At 43.1% G+C, this 19,106-nt stretch overlaps 1 protein-coding gene across 3 annotated transcripts in view; it reads right to left on the minus strand.

The window, feature by feature from the left end:
* Wasf2 (WASP family member 2) overlaps window positions 1-19,106 on the minus strand; it is an 89,505-nt gene that overhangs the window by 22,921 nt on the left and 47,478 nt on the right. For all 3 annotated transcript variants that reach the window (XM_050150399.1, XM_050150390.1, XM_050150383.1), the window contains exon 2: window positions 3,190-3,362. In XM_050150399.1, coding sequence (XP_050006356.1) covers window positions 3,190-3,319 — 130 coding nt within the window. In that variant the 5' untranslated portion in view covers window positions 3,320-3,362. The remainder of the gene's footprint in view (window positions 1-3,189; window positions 3,363-19,106) is intronic.

Below are 19,106 nucleotides of genomic sequence, written 5' to 3' on the forward strand. Positions count from 1 at the left end.
TACACCCAGTCATGGATCAGCACACTTTTACCAAGGAGGGAATAACCAAGAATGGGTAATGTATATACTCCCCTCTCTTGTTCTCATTGCCCCCCAAATTGATTATTTTTAATAATAATTAAAAATAATTCCTCATAAAAAAAAAGTTTGGCATAATATAAAAAGGCTATTGGATCCTTCCTGATGTTCACATATGCATTAATTGGTGGGGTGTTGCTGTTAAGTCTTATTCTCTTCAAATGTCTCATGCAGATCCAATATCAGGGGACAGAAACTAAGGTGACTTTTCAGGTGTTAAGGGCTCTCTTGCAGTCCTCTACAGGAGGTTATGCATGCCTGGTGTGCCTGTGTGTGTTGTTTTAGTTTTTGGTGTTTTGTTTTGTTTGTTTTTCGAGTTACTCTGTGTAGTCTTGGTGCCTGTCCAGGAACTGAGATCTGCCTGCCTCTGCCTCCCGAGTGCTAGGATTAAAGACGTGAGATACAACCACCCAGCATCTAGCCTGGTTATTTGTAATTCAAACAGTTACTGCCTACTCCCCTAATCCTGACAGCTCCCCAGGAATGTATGCTCTTCTAGGGATGGCAGTCAAAGACAGGTAAGAGCTTGTTTGGCAGGACAACCTAAGACAGGCATAGTTCAGTTGCTGAGCCCTCCTGAGACAGGGTCAACAAGACCTGAGCAAAGAACTATGACTCCACTGAGCACACATGTAATAAATAGAAAGGGTGGATACGTAGGAAGTTAAGGCCTATCAGACCAAAAGGAGCAAACCCAGAGACCGCCAGTGCTCTCAAGAGGTCCTGGTCACGACTAGCCACAGGCGCTGTCAGAGGTCCTGATCGTTCCTAGCCAATGAGGAACAACCATGCGATGTCATCTGTCAACGGGTCAGAATACCGGGGTATAAGATTTTTCCCCATTGTTGAGTCTGCTGTAGACTTTCTACCTGATTCCCAGCTCTTGAGAAGTTGACATTGCACCTTATATCCCCTCCTCCTCCTCTAAGGAAGAGGATATCTTCCTTATCTCAATAATAAACCAAAAATTCCAAATTAGAAACAGGAATAGCGGCAGCATTTGGGAGGCTCAAGGCCAGCCTGGGTTACACAGTAAGTTCTAAACCAGCCTATCTCTAAACAAAAAAATTTCAAAGTTCAGAATTACAGCCAGGCAGTGGTGGCGCACGCCTTTAATCCCAGCACTAGGAAGGCAGAGGCAGGTGGATCTTTTTGAGTTCGAGGCCAGCCTGGTCTACAAGAGCTAGTTCCAGGACAGGAACCAAAAAGCTAAGGAGAAACCCTGTCTCGAAAATTCAAAAAAAAAAAAAAAAAAAAAAAGTAATAAATGAGTACTTTGAGTCTTACTGACTTTTCTTCAGGAAAGTTATTTCCTGTCTCTGAGCTTTCATTTGTTCATCTGAAAAATGGGACTATAACTTCCTAGACGTGTACAAGTATTTGGTGATATTAAATGAAATTATTCAACATTTCACTGAGAACTGGCATAAAACAGGTAATCAACAATTATGAGTTCCCCTCTCAGGCTCTCTCCACTGTCCACTCAAAACTTAGTTCTTCCTATCTCTTTTGGTAGATTATTAGCTCCTGGAAATCAGGGACCTTCTCCTCTTGTTTCTGTATCTTCACAATATACAGCATATAAAATATATTCAATCCACGTTCATTGGATGAATAAAAGGGTCAGTTAGCACCCTAATGTGACGAACTCTTGTTTCCTTAGCTAAAAGCTGACCCTGGCCCTCAGATCAGCCTCCAAGATAGGAGTGGTTCAATCACAAGTGGGAAAGTTCACAACAGCCTCTACCAGTGCTGGAAACTATCTGAGAGGGGCAGGACTCCCGCTGAGTGGCTGATCTCTGTCCTGTGCAGAAGGAAGCAGTGAGGCTCTGCAGCTTTCCTGTGCTGCAGTGCTCTTGCAGTGCTCCTGCAGTGCTGCTGCGCTGCTGGTGGTGTCTTTGTGTAAGGCAGGCAGTGGCAACAGGTTCCTTCTCCATGACGTCCCATCCAGGGTTCACTAAGCCTGTCAACTGTGCTAGCTGAAGGTTTAGGGGTCTCAGACTCCATATATCATCTGATCACAGAGCTGTGTCTCCTTGGGTTCCTACTTTAAAGGTAGGCAATAGCACTATCCAGGGGAATCCAGGCTTTCTGATATTTCTTTGCTGTCAGTAGGAGCAGTGAGTGTTGGAAATAATTCGCAAAAAAATGCCTTTGCTAAAGAAGATCACTAAAGTGGCATTTCGACAGAGGTGCTTATGGGAGCTGGGATAGCACTAGACAAATGCAGGGCTAGTCCTAGCACCTGCCTTTTTCCAAACCTCAGCTTCAAGCAAATGTCAGCTTGATTCATAATGGAATCATCCAAACTACATGCAAATACCCCACCCCAGGTAGTCTCATTAATTTAGCCTCTATCTATCTATCTATCTATCTATCTATCTATCTATCTATCTATCTATCTATCTATCTATCTATGGATTTAGCTCAGCTCTGAACAGACTGGACAGACTGGGCTAATTCCTGTTTTCCTCCTAGAGAAGAATGGCTCCAGCTACCATTTGTGTCACTGTGTGTTCACACAGCTTGCAGAACTCTTAATACTCCAGAGACTGCAGAGCAATTTGTACCCTGATCTTGGACCTGGGGGCTTGCAGCACAATTAGATGTGTACCAGGGTAGACAAGGCAGCCAGAATCTCTATGAGTGCACCCTTTGGGAAGATCACGGTGGGGTGTTGGGTAGACAGACTACTGGCACGTGTGAGGCTTCAACAAAGTCAGGCTCCACGGAACAGATCGTCTAATTACAGGAGCATTCCTCAACCCAAGACGCTGCTCTGAACCTCCCACTGCACACGGAGAATTTCTGCTCTGTCACTGCATCTGCAGTTTCTGCTGCAGCCCCTGCATGCCACCCTTCCCTCACATGCTTTTGAAGCAGGTGGAGGGGAAGATAGGACCTAGAAGGTGGTGGCAGATGACGAGACGGTAGAGGGGAGGAAGATGAACCAAAAAAAGAGCCTTTCTTTGAGAAGAGAGCAGGGGATACATTTTCACATCACTGAGGGAAGGCAGATGGGGGTGAAATAGGAACATGGAGGAGAGGGAAACTAAATAAAGAGCACCAACGACCCCTGAGGGCAAAGCACAGGCTCTCCAAGGCACTCACTCAGGCTGCCCAGCTGTCGGATGACATTTGCCAGGGTGATGTTGGTCCTGCATTCCAGCTCGCTTGTATCGCTAGGCAACGTCTGACGGCACAGGTGCCTTGGCTCGATGTTCCTGGTTACTAACGGCATGGTGGACCTGCTTCAGGCAATGTTCTCAATGATGAAAAACAACCTTAAAAAGAAATAACAGGAAAACAGTACTTAACCACAGATCCCAGGCACATTGGGCCATGTTGAGTCTTCTTTCCCTTTTCAGTACTGTTCTGATCTAAACAGTTTTGCTGTTGTTTTGTTTGTTAAATCTTTACTCCCCTGTCTGCCTTCTAGTTTAAGCATCTTACCTTCTTTTCAAGGGTTACTAAAGAGTCTTACTATAAGTTTAGAAATTCTGAACTGGTGATATCATGGAGGCAACAAAAACCTTCAAGTAGCAATTACTGCTCTAACCAATAAGAGCCCTCCAGACAAAGAGGCTCAGTCAGAAAATAGCAGGTACAAGACAGTGAGTGGTACAGATGCTATCCTTGGGGTATCCGCAACCAATACAGATCAGATTGTAGACCACCAGTTACAAGGTTCAAAAACATCCTACTGCAGCAAGGAATGCAACCATGGTACTTACTAGCACGCATGAGACCCCAGGTTTGAGCCCCAACCCCAACATGGCCTGAACTAGACATGGTGGTGCACGTAAGAAGCAGGAGTATGAAAGTTCAGTCATTCTCAGCTAAATAGGAGTTCAAGGCCAGACTGAACCACGTGAGTTCCTTTTCTAAAGGAAAAATTTAAAAAAGAAAAGGAAAAAACAAAGGCAGCCTTCCTCACCTTCATCTGATACTTGCCTCAATTAATTCAGCTGCCAACAGTGATTCCACAGATAAGCCTCTGTATGTAACTTCTCTAGATCTTCCTGGATGATGACTGGTAACATACAACTAAATACTGGCTGCCAGGATCTATGAACCTACCAAAGTTTAGTCTGTAAACTGACAGAACGAAGGAAAATCAAGAAAAAATTCACATGTTCAATACATCGACCAGGACGTTGAACCATCTGTGTTTTAAGACTCCCTGGCCCTCTCTTCCACGCAATGCTCCTCTACTGAATTCTATACACCTGGGCCAAGACCTGCAGCGTGTGTCTGGAACAGATGCAGAAACCTTCCATCACTGTTTCTCATCCTGGTAGCTGAGCCCTTTCCCAAGGTGTCCACCTGACAGGCCAGCACTTCAGGCTCACATGGAGCTATTATTTAGATTTACCAAATTCCTACATTACTAAGTCAAGGAGAAAATGGTTATGATCAGAGCAGTCAAGTCACAGCAGACAGGCCTTGTTTTCATATCTTAGGAAAATATAAAGAAATCTAAAATGTCTTAACAGCATATGTGCAAGGGGAAATGGAAAACTCACATAAAATGAAAAGGCACAAAGACAGGCAACTACAGAAACTCCTCAACCATAAATTCCTAAGAAGAAGAGGAGGAAAAGGAAGAGTCAGGTTTACTCACTTCAAATCCTAAAACACCAGCTCATCACCAGAGTTGTTTGCGAACACAAAATGCTTACGGCAAGCTAATTACTGTAGAGACTAAAAGAAAACCCGCATTTTGTTTCACCCAAAACAAAAACCCCAAACTAACAAGTACACAGAGGCAGTGGGACCCTCTGGAACAGGCTGCTCCTTGTTATGGACATTCTGGTCTTCTACAAAGTAAAAATAAAACAGGAAGCCAGCAGCCTAGGGAACAAGATTTCCTGTCACCAGCAGCAACAGCCTAGTGACTAAAAGAACCAGCTGTTTGCTTCTAACTTTGAACCTCCCTAACGGTCACTGTGTGGCAGCTGTGCCTATCTTTGGGGTGCAGAGGTGTTTCCTGAATACTTGTCCACTGTCTTAGGAAATGACTTCATTCCATATCTCTATTAAGACCCACCAGGTTTTTAACCCAAACTCCAGACTTTCGAGTCTCTTTCCATCTTTTACTTAAAGCAAATGGCATCAGGTACAAAGATAGACGCACACTTACACTCAATAACACATGTTGATTAATGAATCTAAACCATGGTAAAAAGAATCTAGAACAGGAAAGGAGGTGGGAGTTAAACGCAGCTGAGCCAGTGCAATGGCTGAGTGCATGAATACGAGCTGCAAAGCGTGACAGCCTAAATTCAACCCCAGGATCCGATCCACATGCTGCAAAGAACCAACTTCTGGGGCTAGAGAAACGGTGGCGCCGGGGCTAAGAGCACTTAATGTAGTGGTGGTGCATACCTTTAATCCCAGCACCCAGGAGGCAGAGGCAGGCGGATCTCTGAATTTGAGGCCAGGGTGAGTTCCAGGACAGCCAGGGATATAGAGAGAAACCTTTGTCTCAAAAAAACAAAAGTAAATAAGTAAATATAAAAAGGACAGAGTAAGAGAAAAATTATGTTACTATTTTTCAAACAATCAAAAAAGCAGATCTGCTATTTCTTTTAAATGATGGTTCTTCTGACTGGGTGTTCCAGGCCTTTAATCTCAGCACTTTGGAGGCAAGGCAGGTAACATCTGGGTTGGGGTCTGCCTGATCTATAGACAAGTTCAGGATAGGCAAAGTTACACAGAAAAACAAACAGAAAAAACATTTTTTTTGTGCTTGCAATAAGGCTCAGCAGTTAAGAGCACTGGATGCTCTTCCAGAGGACATGGGTTCTAGCCCCAGCACACAGTGATTCACAACCATCTCTAACACTAGTTTCCAGGTGATCTGATGCTCTCTTTGGCCTTTGAGGACACTGTACTCAAATAGTGCACAGACACACATGCAGGCAAAACACCCACATACTTAAAAATAAATCTGTGAGCTGGGGGGGGGCATTTTTCAAAGACATCAAAAAGAGACAAGATTGTCTGCTATATGAATTACCTATACCAACTGCTGACTTTTCTTCTAGATAATCAAGGATTGGTTGTCTTCTATATAAGAAGCATGAAATCACGCATACTCTGAACCACACTAGTAATTTGACAAAAGAAAAAAAAAATCCTACATTTGAATGACGATAAACATAGAAATGGTAAACAGATTTCAGTCTTTAGAAAATACAGGGAGCCGGGAGGCGGTGGCGCAAGCTTTTAATCCCAGCACTCGGGAAGCGGAAGCAGATGGATCTCTGTGAGTTCAAGGCCAGCCTGGTCTACAAAATGAGTTCCAGGACAGCAAGGACAGTTATACGGAGAAACATTGTCTTGAAAAGAACCAAAAAAGAGGAAAAGAAAAAAAATACATGGGTTTTGGAGTTAGGGCATACATGAGTTGGTCTCTTGACTTTGTTATTTCATAATTGTGATCTTCAATGATTTTTCTTTTTCTTTTCTTTTTTTTTTTTTTTTCGAGACAGGGTTTCTCTGTAGCTTTGAAGCCTGTCCTAGAACTAGCTCTTGTAGCCCAGGCTGGTCTCGAACTCATAGAGATAAACCTGCCTCTGCCTCCTGAGTGCTGGGATTAAAGGCATACACCACCACTGCCTGGCTAAACTTTTTTTTTTGGTGGGGGGGGGCGGTTTCGAGACAGGGTTTCTCTGTAGCTTCAATGATTTTTCTATAGACACTGAAAAATCTATCTAAAATTCCCTCTATAGAGCTTAAAGCAAGGGGACAGTTATTTGTAGTTCCACAGATCCTAGGCAAATCTTCCTACTGAATGAATTCTATTCATTGATAAATATTTAAAAACACTTTAAACCATAGACATATTACATAGTTGAATGCAGCATTCACATAAAAAATTTAAAGATGAAACCCTAGACTTCAATGGACTTGATGGGTTTTCCCCTGAAGTTGCCCCTAGCTATACTCTCAGACCTCCTGAAATACAGAGCTCTCCTCCAGTCTCTCACAACTGTGCTCCTCATCTGAAGCACAGAACAAAAGAAATGATTAGAGCGACTGTTTTCTCAATTTTCCTCAAGACTGTACATAAGGAATACCACTGTCGATGCCCCAGAGAAGTTGATAGCTCACACACAACAGGTGCCCACAGCATCAGGCTTTCCCGTCTCCCTTCTCTTGTGGAAATCTAGTTACAGAGGCCATAGAAGTCCTGCTCTACTGGGGAACTGGGAGAACACTGGGTTTTGAAGAACCTCTGAGACGAAGGTTCTAATCTGCATTTTAGACAGATCATTCAACTATAAGGACAAAGGCTACGTAGGCAGAAGGCTGGAGGTAGAAGATCAACTGAGAAACCTCACAGGATCAGGAGAGTAGACTCAGAGACCCATCACACCCCAGCTAGCACTTATGAAATGAGAAGCCAGAGAGGTTGCAGGAGTGAGTCTAGCCCATCAGTCCCACCTGTTGCTCTTTCTGTACTGTTCCGCACAGTTATAGTAACAGAGTGATAACATGTATGCTCCTTCAGTAAAGGTGTCATTAAAACCTTAAATGCTAGTGCTAGAGAGGACTGTAAACAAAGTAAGGAGAACCAAAATAGTGATTCTTGGTCAGGAAAAAGATATGAGGGCTGGGGATACACCTCAGAGGCAGAACACTTGGCCAGCATGCACTAGACCCTGGGTTTTAACCCCAACATTACTTTAAAAAAAAAAAAAAAGGCTAAAGTTCTAAATACAGGAAAGAGTGAAATACCCTGTTTTTTAATGGAAACAGTAAATGTCCTTTCCAGTCATATTTGATTTTTTTTCTTTATTGTGCAGGTGTTTGTGTGATGCACAAGTAAGTGTACAAGTGTATACACAGATGCTAAAGGAGGGCACCGAGTATCTGCCCTTATTGCTCTCTATTTCTTAGTACCTGGAGACAGCGTTTCCTCAAACCTGAACCTGCTGCTGTGACTAGACTGGCTGGCCAGTGAGCATCCCAGGATCCTGTCCCCACCCATCGCTGGGGTTATAGGTAGACATGACCATATCTTAGCTCTTACATGGGTACTGGAGATTTGAACTTGAGTCCTTACGCCTGCACAGCAAGAGCTCTTACCCACTGAGGCCTCTCTCCAGTCCTTCGTCATATAGTACTTTTGATTAGGAAAAGCTCATGATATAGCAGTGTTGCTAATCTGGGGATTTGAGGAAGTCTTATCTTGAGAGCTGTTACATAAAAAGTGAATTAGAACTGTCAAAAATATACAAAGTTACAGAGAAGTAAATTTCAATTTATCTTGTTCTTTATAACTAGAGCTGCTCTATATATGAGTACTCTTTTGATAAAATTATGATCTTTCAGCCTTCGGATGACCAGCTGTCAGGCATGCCGAGGGAGGAATTCCTAGACTATGAGAAGGAACTGGGAGGAGCTTGGAATAACAAGGCTGGGCTGGAGAGACGGCTTAGAGGTTGAGCACATGTACTACTCATGTGTGGTCTTTGAATTGTTCTCAGCATCCACATCAGGGGGCTCAAAATCACCTGAAACTCCAGATCCAGGAGATATAACACCCTTTTCTAGACTTCGTGGGCATCTATATGCACATATATACATATGCACATACCCACCTACACCCTCATATATAATTAAAAACAAAAACTTAGGGGCTGGAGCCGGGCGGTGGTGGCGCACGTCTTTAATCCCAGCACTCGGGAGGCAGAGGCAGGCGGATCTCTGTGAGAAACCCTGTCTCGGAAAAATCAAAAAAAAAAAAAAAAAAAAACTTAGGGGCTGGCGAGATGGTTCAGCAGCTAAGAGCGCACTAGCTGCTCTTCCAGAGGACTTGAGTTCAGCTCCCAGCACCCACATGGTGGCTCCTAACCATCTGTAACTCTGGTTCCAAGGGATCTGATTCTTTCTTCTGTCCTCTAAGGGCACCAGGCACACATGAAGGGCCCAGACATATATTCAGGTAAAACCCCCATACACATACTTTTTTTTTTCAATTAAAATATGGTTCATCAGCCAGGCGGTGGTGGCGAATACCTTTAATCCCAGCACTCGGGAGGCAGAGGCAGGCGGATCTCTGTGAGTTCGAGACCAGCCTGGTCTACTAGAGCTAGTTCCAGGACAGGCTCCAAAACCACAGAGAAACCCTGTCTCGAAAAACCAAAATAAATAAATAAATAAAATAAAATAAAATATGGTTCATTTCCAGCTTCACAAAAGGGAAGAAGGAAAGGGAACTGAGAGGTCAAACTGGATAACATCTATGGTGCATCTAAGGCAAGGATGCAGGATGTGAGGGTGGTCTGGCTGAGACATCTGTCGGTCTCCCCACTGATTGCCAGGGTTATCTGGCTGATTAGGCTGGCTGGGCAGGTGTCCCCTTACTCCATCACAGCCTCATGCCTGTCCCTCCCAAAGCTGTATGCTCCCTCCAACCACACAGATAAACAAACACCAGGACTATATGAGCTGCACTTCCCTGCTAGAAAGCCCAAAAACACTCCCAAAGATGTGGGTTGGGGATATATCTCGGTGGTAAAGTGTTAAAGCACTTATATAGCATGTACCTAAGGCACTAGGTTTAATACCCATCACCACACACACACACACACACACACACACGTTGTAATTCTGTAGGCTTCAATCTCCTCTTCAACTACAAAATAAAGAACTAAGACAAATGATCTTTGAGAAATTTTCAAGGCCAATTTCCAGGGGAGGTGGAGGCGGCGAGGAGGCGCGGGAGCTCAAGGTCAACCCAGGCAACACTGTAATAGTAGGCCTGCCAGGGCTACATCACAAGACCCTGTCCCACCAACCCCTGCTCCCCATAGAGCTCTGACTTTGAGAATGTCTGGATTTGCTTCTCAGTTGTTCTAACCCCCATACCTGGTCAACACCCACTTGTGCTCTAAACCAGGTAAGACAAGTCTAGATGCTGTGACCAGGTCCTATGAGATACACAACTGGTGCGGTGTATTCTAAAGAGAATACAGGGGTTAAGCTACTTATACTCTAGGAGGGTCCCAGACCAATCTGAGAGAACAAAATAATACCTGAAGAAGTCCAAAAGAAAAAGGTAGCTCTGAACCAGTTCCAGATATTCAGGACGGATCTAGAAGCTATCCCTATATCTACTCCTAGCAAGTTTCAGCCTAGGGGAATAAGTCCAACCACAAATAAAAAAAATCTCACCCATCCATCCATCCCTCCCTAGCCAGGACTGGCAGTGTACCAAAAGCAGTCCAGATATTGACACCATGATAGAATTTATATTTTGAAAGTTAAACTGGAGAGAAAGCCTTCCAGATCTCCCTCAAACAGAGAGACACTTCAAGTATGCACATTAGAGAATACCATGAAATATTTACATATCACATTTGGTCAGGAAAATGTGCAGATCTGCTTTCTGATCTTCCACAATTCTGTTGGCAACACCACTGGGTAGTTGTGGGGAGATGCAGTGGTTAGGGGCAGAAGAATGCTCCATCTGAGAGGAAGAGGAAGCAACAGTGTGTATTCCACACTCTGAACTCCAGGTAATTACTGCCAGTCCTTTTGAGCTGATATGATAAACAAACAAAAAACAATGCTGCTCTGAGAGCCAAGGTCACTGACAACACCTACAGAATTCTACAGGCACATCCTAAAGTCAAGTATGTGTGAGCCACAACCATAACCATCACAAGGAAATGCTTCTCAAGGCAGTTCCTCTTTGAATCAGTCCTTGGTCCTGGTCAGCAGTCAGGGGACGAGACTTGTGGGGATGCTGTGTGAGGCAACCAGGACTTCTGCTTTCACTTCTACTTTTCCCACAGCCCACAGTTAACAGTGCTCTGAAAGGGGCAAACAAGACATTTACTTTGTATAGTTACCTCTCACAAAAGGCAAATTTCCTTGTTTAAAATGTTTAAATCTGTTCAATAAGAATTACTATGCTTTATTAGCTGAATGTGGGCACATGACTCAGCACTCAGAAGGTGGGGGTAAGAATTCAAGGCTGTCCTTGGCTACCTAAAACCTTGTTACAACATTTCAACACCTTCCCTCTAAAACCAAAGTTTACTGAAAAAACAAATAATCATCTGACTTTAAGACAATAGTCTTACGATAATACATAGGTGGTACAATAAAACATTTAAAATATGACAATGGGCTAGAGAGATGGCTTAGTGGTTAAGTCTTCCAAAAGACCTAAGTTTGATTCCCAGCACCCACATGAGATGATATTCACACACACACACACACACACACACACACACACACACAATCCTATAAGCACAACTGTTGACACAGCAGTCCTCACTATCATGCAGCAAGGACAAGGAAGAAAGTTTCCTCAAAGGCTTAAGCATACACCCACTTCCTGCTGAAACACAGGGCGGAGCTGAACTGACAAATAAAACCACTCTTTCCAAACACGAGGCATTACTGACAAATCAGGATGGGTCAATAAAACAACGTCCTGCAGTGGACAGAGAAAACATGACTGTAAACACAAAGCAAGGGAGCTTGTGATCCAAAACTAAGAGAAATCTCCCACTTGATAGAGGAATGACCTCTGGCCTATATGCAGTCAATGTAAAGAAGTTTCCTGTCCTTTAACTTGGCTGAGACAACACCTAGGAAACAACTCCTAGATTTCACTAGCATATGCCTGAGCACACTGTAAATCCACCAAAGATCATCTTTGGTGATTCCAGAACTTCCCACCAGTCTCGGAGCGAGTCCACCTCTCAGCCTCACCTTCACCATAGCTGTATTCTCAAAACTAAAACTGGGGATTACCTTCTTCAAAATTAATTTCGTCTAGAAATTTTCTCATAAGTGAATTTTCTCATAATAAAATTAGACTTTTATTTTCAGAAAAATAGGATTCACCTTGTATCCCAAAAGATAATGCATTGAAATTGTGAGTTAGAAACCTGAATCCCAGTTCTTAATCTAATGATGACTGGAAATTAGGAATAAAATTTTAGTTTGTCTGGTTAGTTTAGTTGTAGTGTACACTAAAAAAAATGTTTAGAAGATGCTATATGGGATGGAGACTTGTATTCTCAGCTCTGGAAAAAGAATTTCTCTCACTTCTTTTATTTTTTATTAATTGTAAATGGTTCTGATCATAGAACATTTCTCATATCCCCATTTTGGCCCAGTTCCCTTTTACAGAGCCACTGAACATCAAAATGATTCTCTGTACAAAGTTCAGTTTACTTTCCTAACTAATGTTAATTTCCAGTAAAATCCATATTGTCAAATGGAATGGTCTGAAATACTTAAAGCTACCCATCACCTAAATTAGCACCTTTTTATGCTTTGTGTGAGCATCTAAATGCTGGCCTTGGCTGGCCTGGAACCCACTATGTCGACCAGGCTTACCTGAACTCACAGACATCCACCTGCCTCTGCCCTGAGTGCTAGGATTAAAGTCATGCACTACTACGCCAGGCCACAAATCAGTTTTAATTAAATAAATACAAATTATAAATAATTTCCCTCTTTATAACGAAGTCTTTTTCCTGACATTCCTAATGATCAGATTTCCTTCGTCACTTAAACATTATATCACAGGAGACGCTCATCAAGGCTCAGGGAACACTGTTTAAGAAAGAAAGCACCGAGCAGTAGTGGCACATGCCTTTAAGCCCCGCACCCAGAAAGCAGAAACAGGCAGATTTCTGTGAGTTTAAGGCCAGCTTGATCTACACACAGTTCCAGGACAGTCAGAGCTACATAGAGAAATTCTGTCTCAAAAATCAAGTTAAAAAAAAAAAAAAAGGAAAAAAGAAGAATGTTTCCAGAGGGAGAAGGAAACAGTACGGAATGCTGACCTCCAAGAATAACCTGTCCAATGCACTCTGAACACACAGCAACTGAAACTGGACCAGCATATCTACTATCTGAGCTGGAGGCTAAACGCGAAGACACTTCCACATGGGCGCCATGGCCAAGTCCCCACCCACTCACCCATCCAATATAAATAAATGCAAAAAAAAAATTTTTTTTTTGAAACAGGGTTTCTCTCTACATAATTCCTGGCTGGCCTGAAGCTCACTATATAGACGAAGCTAACCTCAAACTCATAGAGATCCTCCTGCTTCTACCTTCCAAATGCCAGGGCTAAAGAAATTTGACGTCATGCTTCAGTTGGGGGAAAAAAAGTAAGACATTAAAACAGTAGGAGAACTAATTAAAAACAGGAAGGCAATCAATTCAAGTGGGAGAGGAATAAGAAAGGGTACAGGGCAGTGAATATGATCACAATCCATCACATGCATGTAGGGAGGAAAGTGGGAAGATGGCTTAGTTATAAGCTCAAGCCTGAGGATCTGGGTTCCCCCACAGCCAAAAGCTCTTGCAATCTCAGCACTGGGGAGACAGAAGTGAGGATGACCCAAACTTCTAATCTTCCCGCCTCCACCTCCCAAATTCCTGGATTGCAAGCATGTCACTGGGTCTGGTTTATGTGGTGCTGGGGATTGAACCCAGGGTCTTGTGCATATTAAGCAGACACTCTACCAACCTTGTGACATCTCCAGTCAAGAGCCAGTGTTTACACAGGACTCATCTCACTTCCCACTTCAGAGCTAGAGAGAGTGGGACTAAATATAACCTTTCTACCTCGGCTCACACAAGTGGCTGTTAGGATAGTAGGGCCCAAACTCCCGACAGACAAGCCGCTGAAGTGCCCACTGATGGATAAGGTGTGGAGGCATACAAAACTAGAGGGAAGGAGCTAATCAGGGCGGAACTGCTCATCAGGCACTGAGTCTCATCTCAGCCACTGTCTAAGCCCTCACTTTAACCTCCGTCTCACTTTACATTTCAAGCTTCTCTATGCAGTAACTACTCCCTCTCTGGACATGAACAGCCAAAAAAGTAACTGACTTTACATAACTGAGAAAGGCCACAGAAAAGGTTGCAGAGCAACAACCAAAAAGGATATTCAGCAAAATGTTTTGCTGACAGCTCAGGCAATACACAAACACACCGTGTGGCCATGGAGCAAGCAGATGCAGCAGTCTTGAGATGCGACTGTACACCAGGAGAGAGGGAGAGACCTAGCAATCAGCTACAGCTGAGCAACAGGGAGCAGAACTATGGAGCAAACAGCCAAGCAAGTCCATATCAATGATTCCATTCTGCCAGCTGCAACAAGAACTCATTCCTGCAGAAGTGTCACATACTCATCTGTCACAAACAGCTAAGCTGCCAGCAACTGACAAAGGGTCAGCAAAGGGCAGCTGTACATCTACTTCCCCTCATAAGGTCTAGTCACCACTTAAAGCATAGCGATTCTAAGAGCAGAGGAAAAAATAAATACCTTTTTGCCCTCAGTTTACTAGGAAGTAACCAAACCTAATAACACTGGGGCAAAGCTGCAAGAACAAGAACCTTAAGAGTCAGGTGTGTGTGTGGGTGTGTGCGTGCATTTGTGTGTGCGTGTGCATGTGTGTGTCTCTGGTGATTCACTTCATTCCCACCACACTCCGCCACATTTTAGCTTTGGCTAAAACAGCAAATTGGTCTAACCTCTCACTCTATTTCCTAACCTGATAAATTCGTATTCTCTAAGATTTTCATGAAAAATTTCCAACTCACGATGGAAATCAGGCTGGCCTCAAACTCACAGAGATCCAACTGCTTCTGCCTCCAGGGTTCTGGGATTAAAGGCTTCTTAGCTAGTTTCTTATATACCCAGAACCACATGCCCAGGGATGGCATCACCCACAGTGGGCTGGGCCCTTCTACATCATTTAACAATCAAAAAAATGTCCCACAGACATGCCCACAGGTCAATCTGATAGAGGCAGTTCCTCAAGTGAGGGGCCCACTTCCCAGATGACTCCAGCTTGTGTTGAGTTGACATAAAAGTACTACAAGGGTGCACTTGTACACACACACACACACACACACACACATATATACACATACAAATAAATGCACTTGTACACACACACATAAACACACACAAATAAAATGCAGTAAGTGTATTTTTTAAAAAATAAAAAAGAAAGGAAGGAAGAAAAAGAAAACAGCTATACAACACATGAAGCGAGGCTAGGGAGAGAGCTCAGCCACCAGCACACACATAGAAGCCTGGTGTTACAGTACAGCCTGCACCCCAGTGATAGCCCAGTGATAGGAAGGTAGAAACAGCAGGATTCCCTGGGGCTATCTGGCCAGCCAGTCTGGCCTAATGGTGAGCTCCAAGGAAAGAGAGAAGGAACAAGGAAGGAGAGAAGGGCAGTATACTTGAGGCTGTCCTTTGGCCTCTACGTGCACACAAGTGCACATATACCTTCCCACATGAATATAAATGCACACACACACACACACACACACACACACACACACACACACACACACAATTATAGCCAGATGGAGTGGTGCATGCCTTTGATCATCACATTCAGGAGGCAGAGTTAGGTAGATCTCAGAGTTTTTGGCCAGAAATCTACACAGAGAATTCCAAGCCAGCCAGGACTACACAATGAGAACTTATTTCAAAAAAAAAAAACAAAACAAAACAAAACACAGACTAGGCCACTGAAATGACAGCAATAGTAGACAGGAGTAACCGGGGCAGTGTAAGAATGGTTAGCTTCGGGAGCTGGAGAGATGGCTCAGAGGTTAAGAGCATTGCCTGCTCTTCCAAAGGTCCTGAGTTCAATTCCCAGCAACCACATGGTGGCTCACAACCATCTGTAATGAGGTCTGGTGCCCTCTTCTGGCCTGCAGGCATACACACAGATAGAATATTGTATACATAATAAATAAATAAATATTTAAAAAAAAAAAAAGAATGGTTAGCTTCCATGGCTAAAGAGTTGGCTCAGAGGTTAAGAGCACTCACTGTTCTTGCAGAGGACCCATGTTTGGTTCCCAACACCCACATTTGGCAACTCGCAACTCCCTGTAATTCCAGCTCCAAAGGACCCAACAACATTTCCTAGTTTGTGAGGGTACCTGTACTCACATGCACATACATACACACAGGCACAAAATTAATTAATTAATTGAGACCAACAATATGGCTCATCTGGTAATGACTCTTATCACCAAGTCTGATGATGTAAATTTGAACCCTGGAATCACCATGAAAGGAGATACCCAAGTCCCAAAAGTTATCCTCTGACCTCTACATGTGTGCCCAAACACAAAGACAATTATGAACGAATAAGTGTAAAAATCTTAAAGAAATAAGAATAAAAAAGAGGGGACTGGGTAGACACAGTAGTGTGTTCCTGTAGTTGTAGCACATGAGAGGCTGACCCTGACTTAGGAAGCAAAAACAAGTAGAGGTAATACATTAGAAAACACCTTTGAACGTCATACTAAAATTAATTGTGAAAAATATGGGAAGTAACTATTTTAGGGAACTTCAAATCTGAAGCTACTTATGACAATATGCATCATGAGTCAATATGCATCATGAGTCAACAAACAATAAAATGTGGTCAAAAGTACACATAAAAGAATGCATGAGATATGGCACTGGAAAGAAAAATATGGCTGCTGTTCTAGAGAACCCAACACCAATGTAAGAAGACTCAAAACCTCCCATAAAATCTAGCTCCAGGGGATTCTATACACTTTTCTGGCCTTCACGGGCTCTGCCACACATAGAGGATACACACACATAAATAAATACATTAAAAAACTTTTTAAAATGCTTCATTTGGGGCTGGAGAGATGACTCAGCGATTAAGAGCACTGGCTGCTCTTTCTAAAGGACCTGGGTTCAATTCCCAGAACCCATATAACAGCTCACAACTGTTTGTAACTCTAGTTCCAGGGGATCCAACTCCCTCACACAGATATACATGCAGGCAAAACACCAATGCACATAAAATAAATAAATAAATCTTTAAAAAAAAATAATCACTGACACATTTATTATAAATGAGAAGATAGAGAAGATTCCTCTGTGTAACAGACCTAGATTTCCTGGAAATTGTTCTGTAGAACAGGCTGGCCTCAAACTCACAGGTATCCACCTGCCTCTACCTCCCAAATGCTGGGAGTAAAGGTGTGGAACACTATTGTCCGGTTATGAAATGACATCTAAAAGTTCTCCATTCAGAAGCTGCTATATAAGCTGGAGAGATAGCCCAGCAGTTAAAAGCACTTTCAGAGGACCTTGGTTTTGAGTCCTAGCACCCATACGGCATTTCATACTCATCTGTAATTCCAATTACAAGGAATCCAATACCTCATTCTAGCCTCTAAGGGCACCAGGCATGTACATGGTGCACAGAAATACATGTAGGCACAACATCCATACACATAAAAATAAAGGTTTGAAGGTTTTTTGTTTTTGTTTTTGTTTTTGAGACACCAGGACTTTACATAATCCAGGGTGGCCTTGAACTCTCTATGTAACTAAACATGACTTTTAAACTCCTGATCTTCCTGCCTGCACCTCCCAAGTGCTAGAATTAATAATAGCTGTCTTAATATTATTGTTTGCTAATTTATCATTTCTCCTCTGTTTTTTCTCTTGGTGGTACTGGGGATAGAACCTAGGAGCATTCGCATGCTAGGCAAGAGTACTACCACTAAATAATATACCTAGTCTTCCTGTTACTTTTTAATTTGACTTTTTAGGTATTTTTGTTTTTTCCCCTTGAGACAGGGTTTCTCTGCTTAACAGCTCTGGCTGTCCTGGAACTAGCTCTGCAGACCAGACTGGCCTCTAACTCACAGAGATTCACCTGCCTCTGCCTCCCAAGTGCTGGGATTAAAGATGTGCATCACCACTGTCCAGCTGATTTTTGTTTGTTTTGAGACAGGATCTTCCTTAGTAGATCCTTATGAGATCCAGGCTGGCCTGGAACTCCCTATGCAGACAAAACTGACCTCAAATTCATAAAGATCTGCCAGTCTCTGCCTCCCAAGTGCCGACTTAAAATCACCACCTGCTCAGCTTACCTTTTATTATGAAACAGGGTCTTCTTACTCAGTGCCATTACACTAAACCATCTTTGTCTGAGTCCTGGAACTCACTGTGTAGAGCAGGCTGGCCTCAAAGTCTGAGATCTGCCTGTCTCTGCTTCCTGAGTGCTTAAGAATGCAGAGAATGGGGCTGTAGAGTTGATCAGCGGTTGAACTGACTTTTCTCCCAGAGGACTCGTATTCAATTCCTAGCATCCACGTGGTAGTTAGCAACTGTCTGTAATTCCAAGATCTGATACCCTCACACAGACATACAGGCAAAACAAAAATGCATATAAGATAAAAATAAATAATTTTTTAAAGGATGCTGAGAATGTTTAGGGCTGAGAACTGAAATCAGGATCTCATGCAAACTCTCTACCAATTAAACTATGCTACACACACATACTTTAAATCTAGATTCTACATATGAGAGAAAATATGGCATGTCTTTCTGAATTGACTTGTTTAACATGATAACCTAGAGTTTCATCCATTTTCTACAATGTGTGTATTGCAACTTATTTTTAAACCATATTTGTGTATATGTTTTTAAATTTTATTTTGAGTTCTTGCAATGTGTGTCTGTGCACCACATGTGTCTAGTGCCCAAGGAGGCCAGAAGAGGGTACCAGATACCTTGGGAGCTCCACTTCATGCCCCCAGTAGGTCACATGGACTGTACACTGGCTAACAAGTCTGAGAACAATTTTTTTTTTTGAGACAGGGTTTCTCTGTGGCTTTGGAGCCTGTCCTGGAACTAGCTCTGTAGACCAGGCTGGCCTCGAACTCACAGAGATCCGCCTGCCTCTGCCTCCCAAGTGCTGGGATTAAAGGCGTGCGCCACCATTGCCCGGCAACAATTTTGTTTATAGCTTCCTGGTTACTATTTCACAAATGGCCTTACATAAGCATATATGGTCAGCAAAGTCCCAAGTGAACCCTACAAAGATTGTTCTAACTTGGCAGTGATGGTACACTCCTTTAATCCCAGCACTTGGGAGGCAGAGGCAGCCCTATCTCTGGGTCTGAGGACAGTTTGGTCTACAGAGCTGGTTCTAGTTCAGTCAACCCTGTCTCGAGAAAAAAAAAAAAAA

This window comes from Alexandromys fortis, unplaced genomic scaffold (assembly GCF_014885135.2).
Source record: "Alexandromys fortis isolate MF-2015 unplaced genomic scaffold, M_Fortis_MF-2015_v1.1 scaffold_26, whole genome shotgun sequence".
NCBI classification, from domain to species: domain Eukaryota; kingdom Metazoa; phylum Chordata; class Mammalia; order Rodentia; family Cricetidae; genus Alexandromys; species Alexandromys fortis.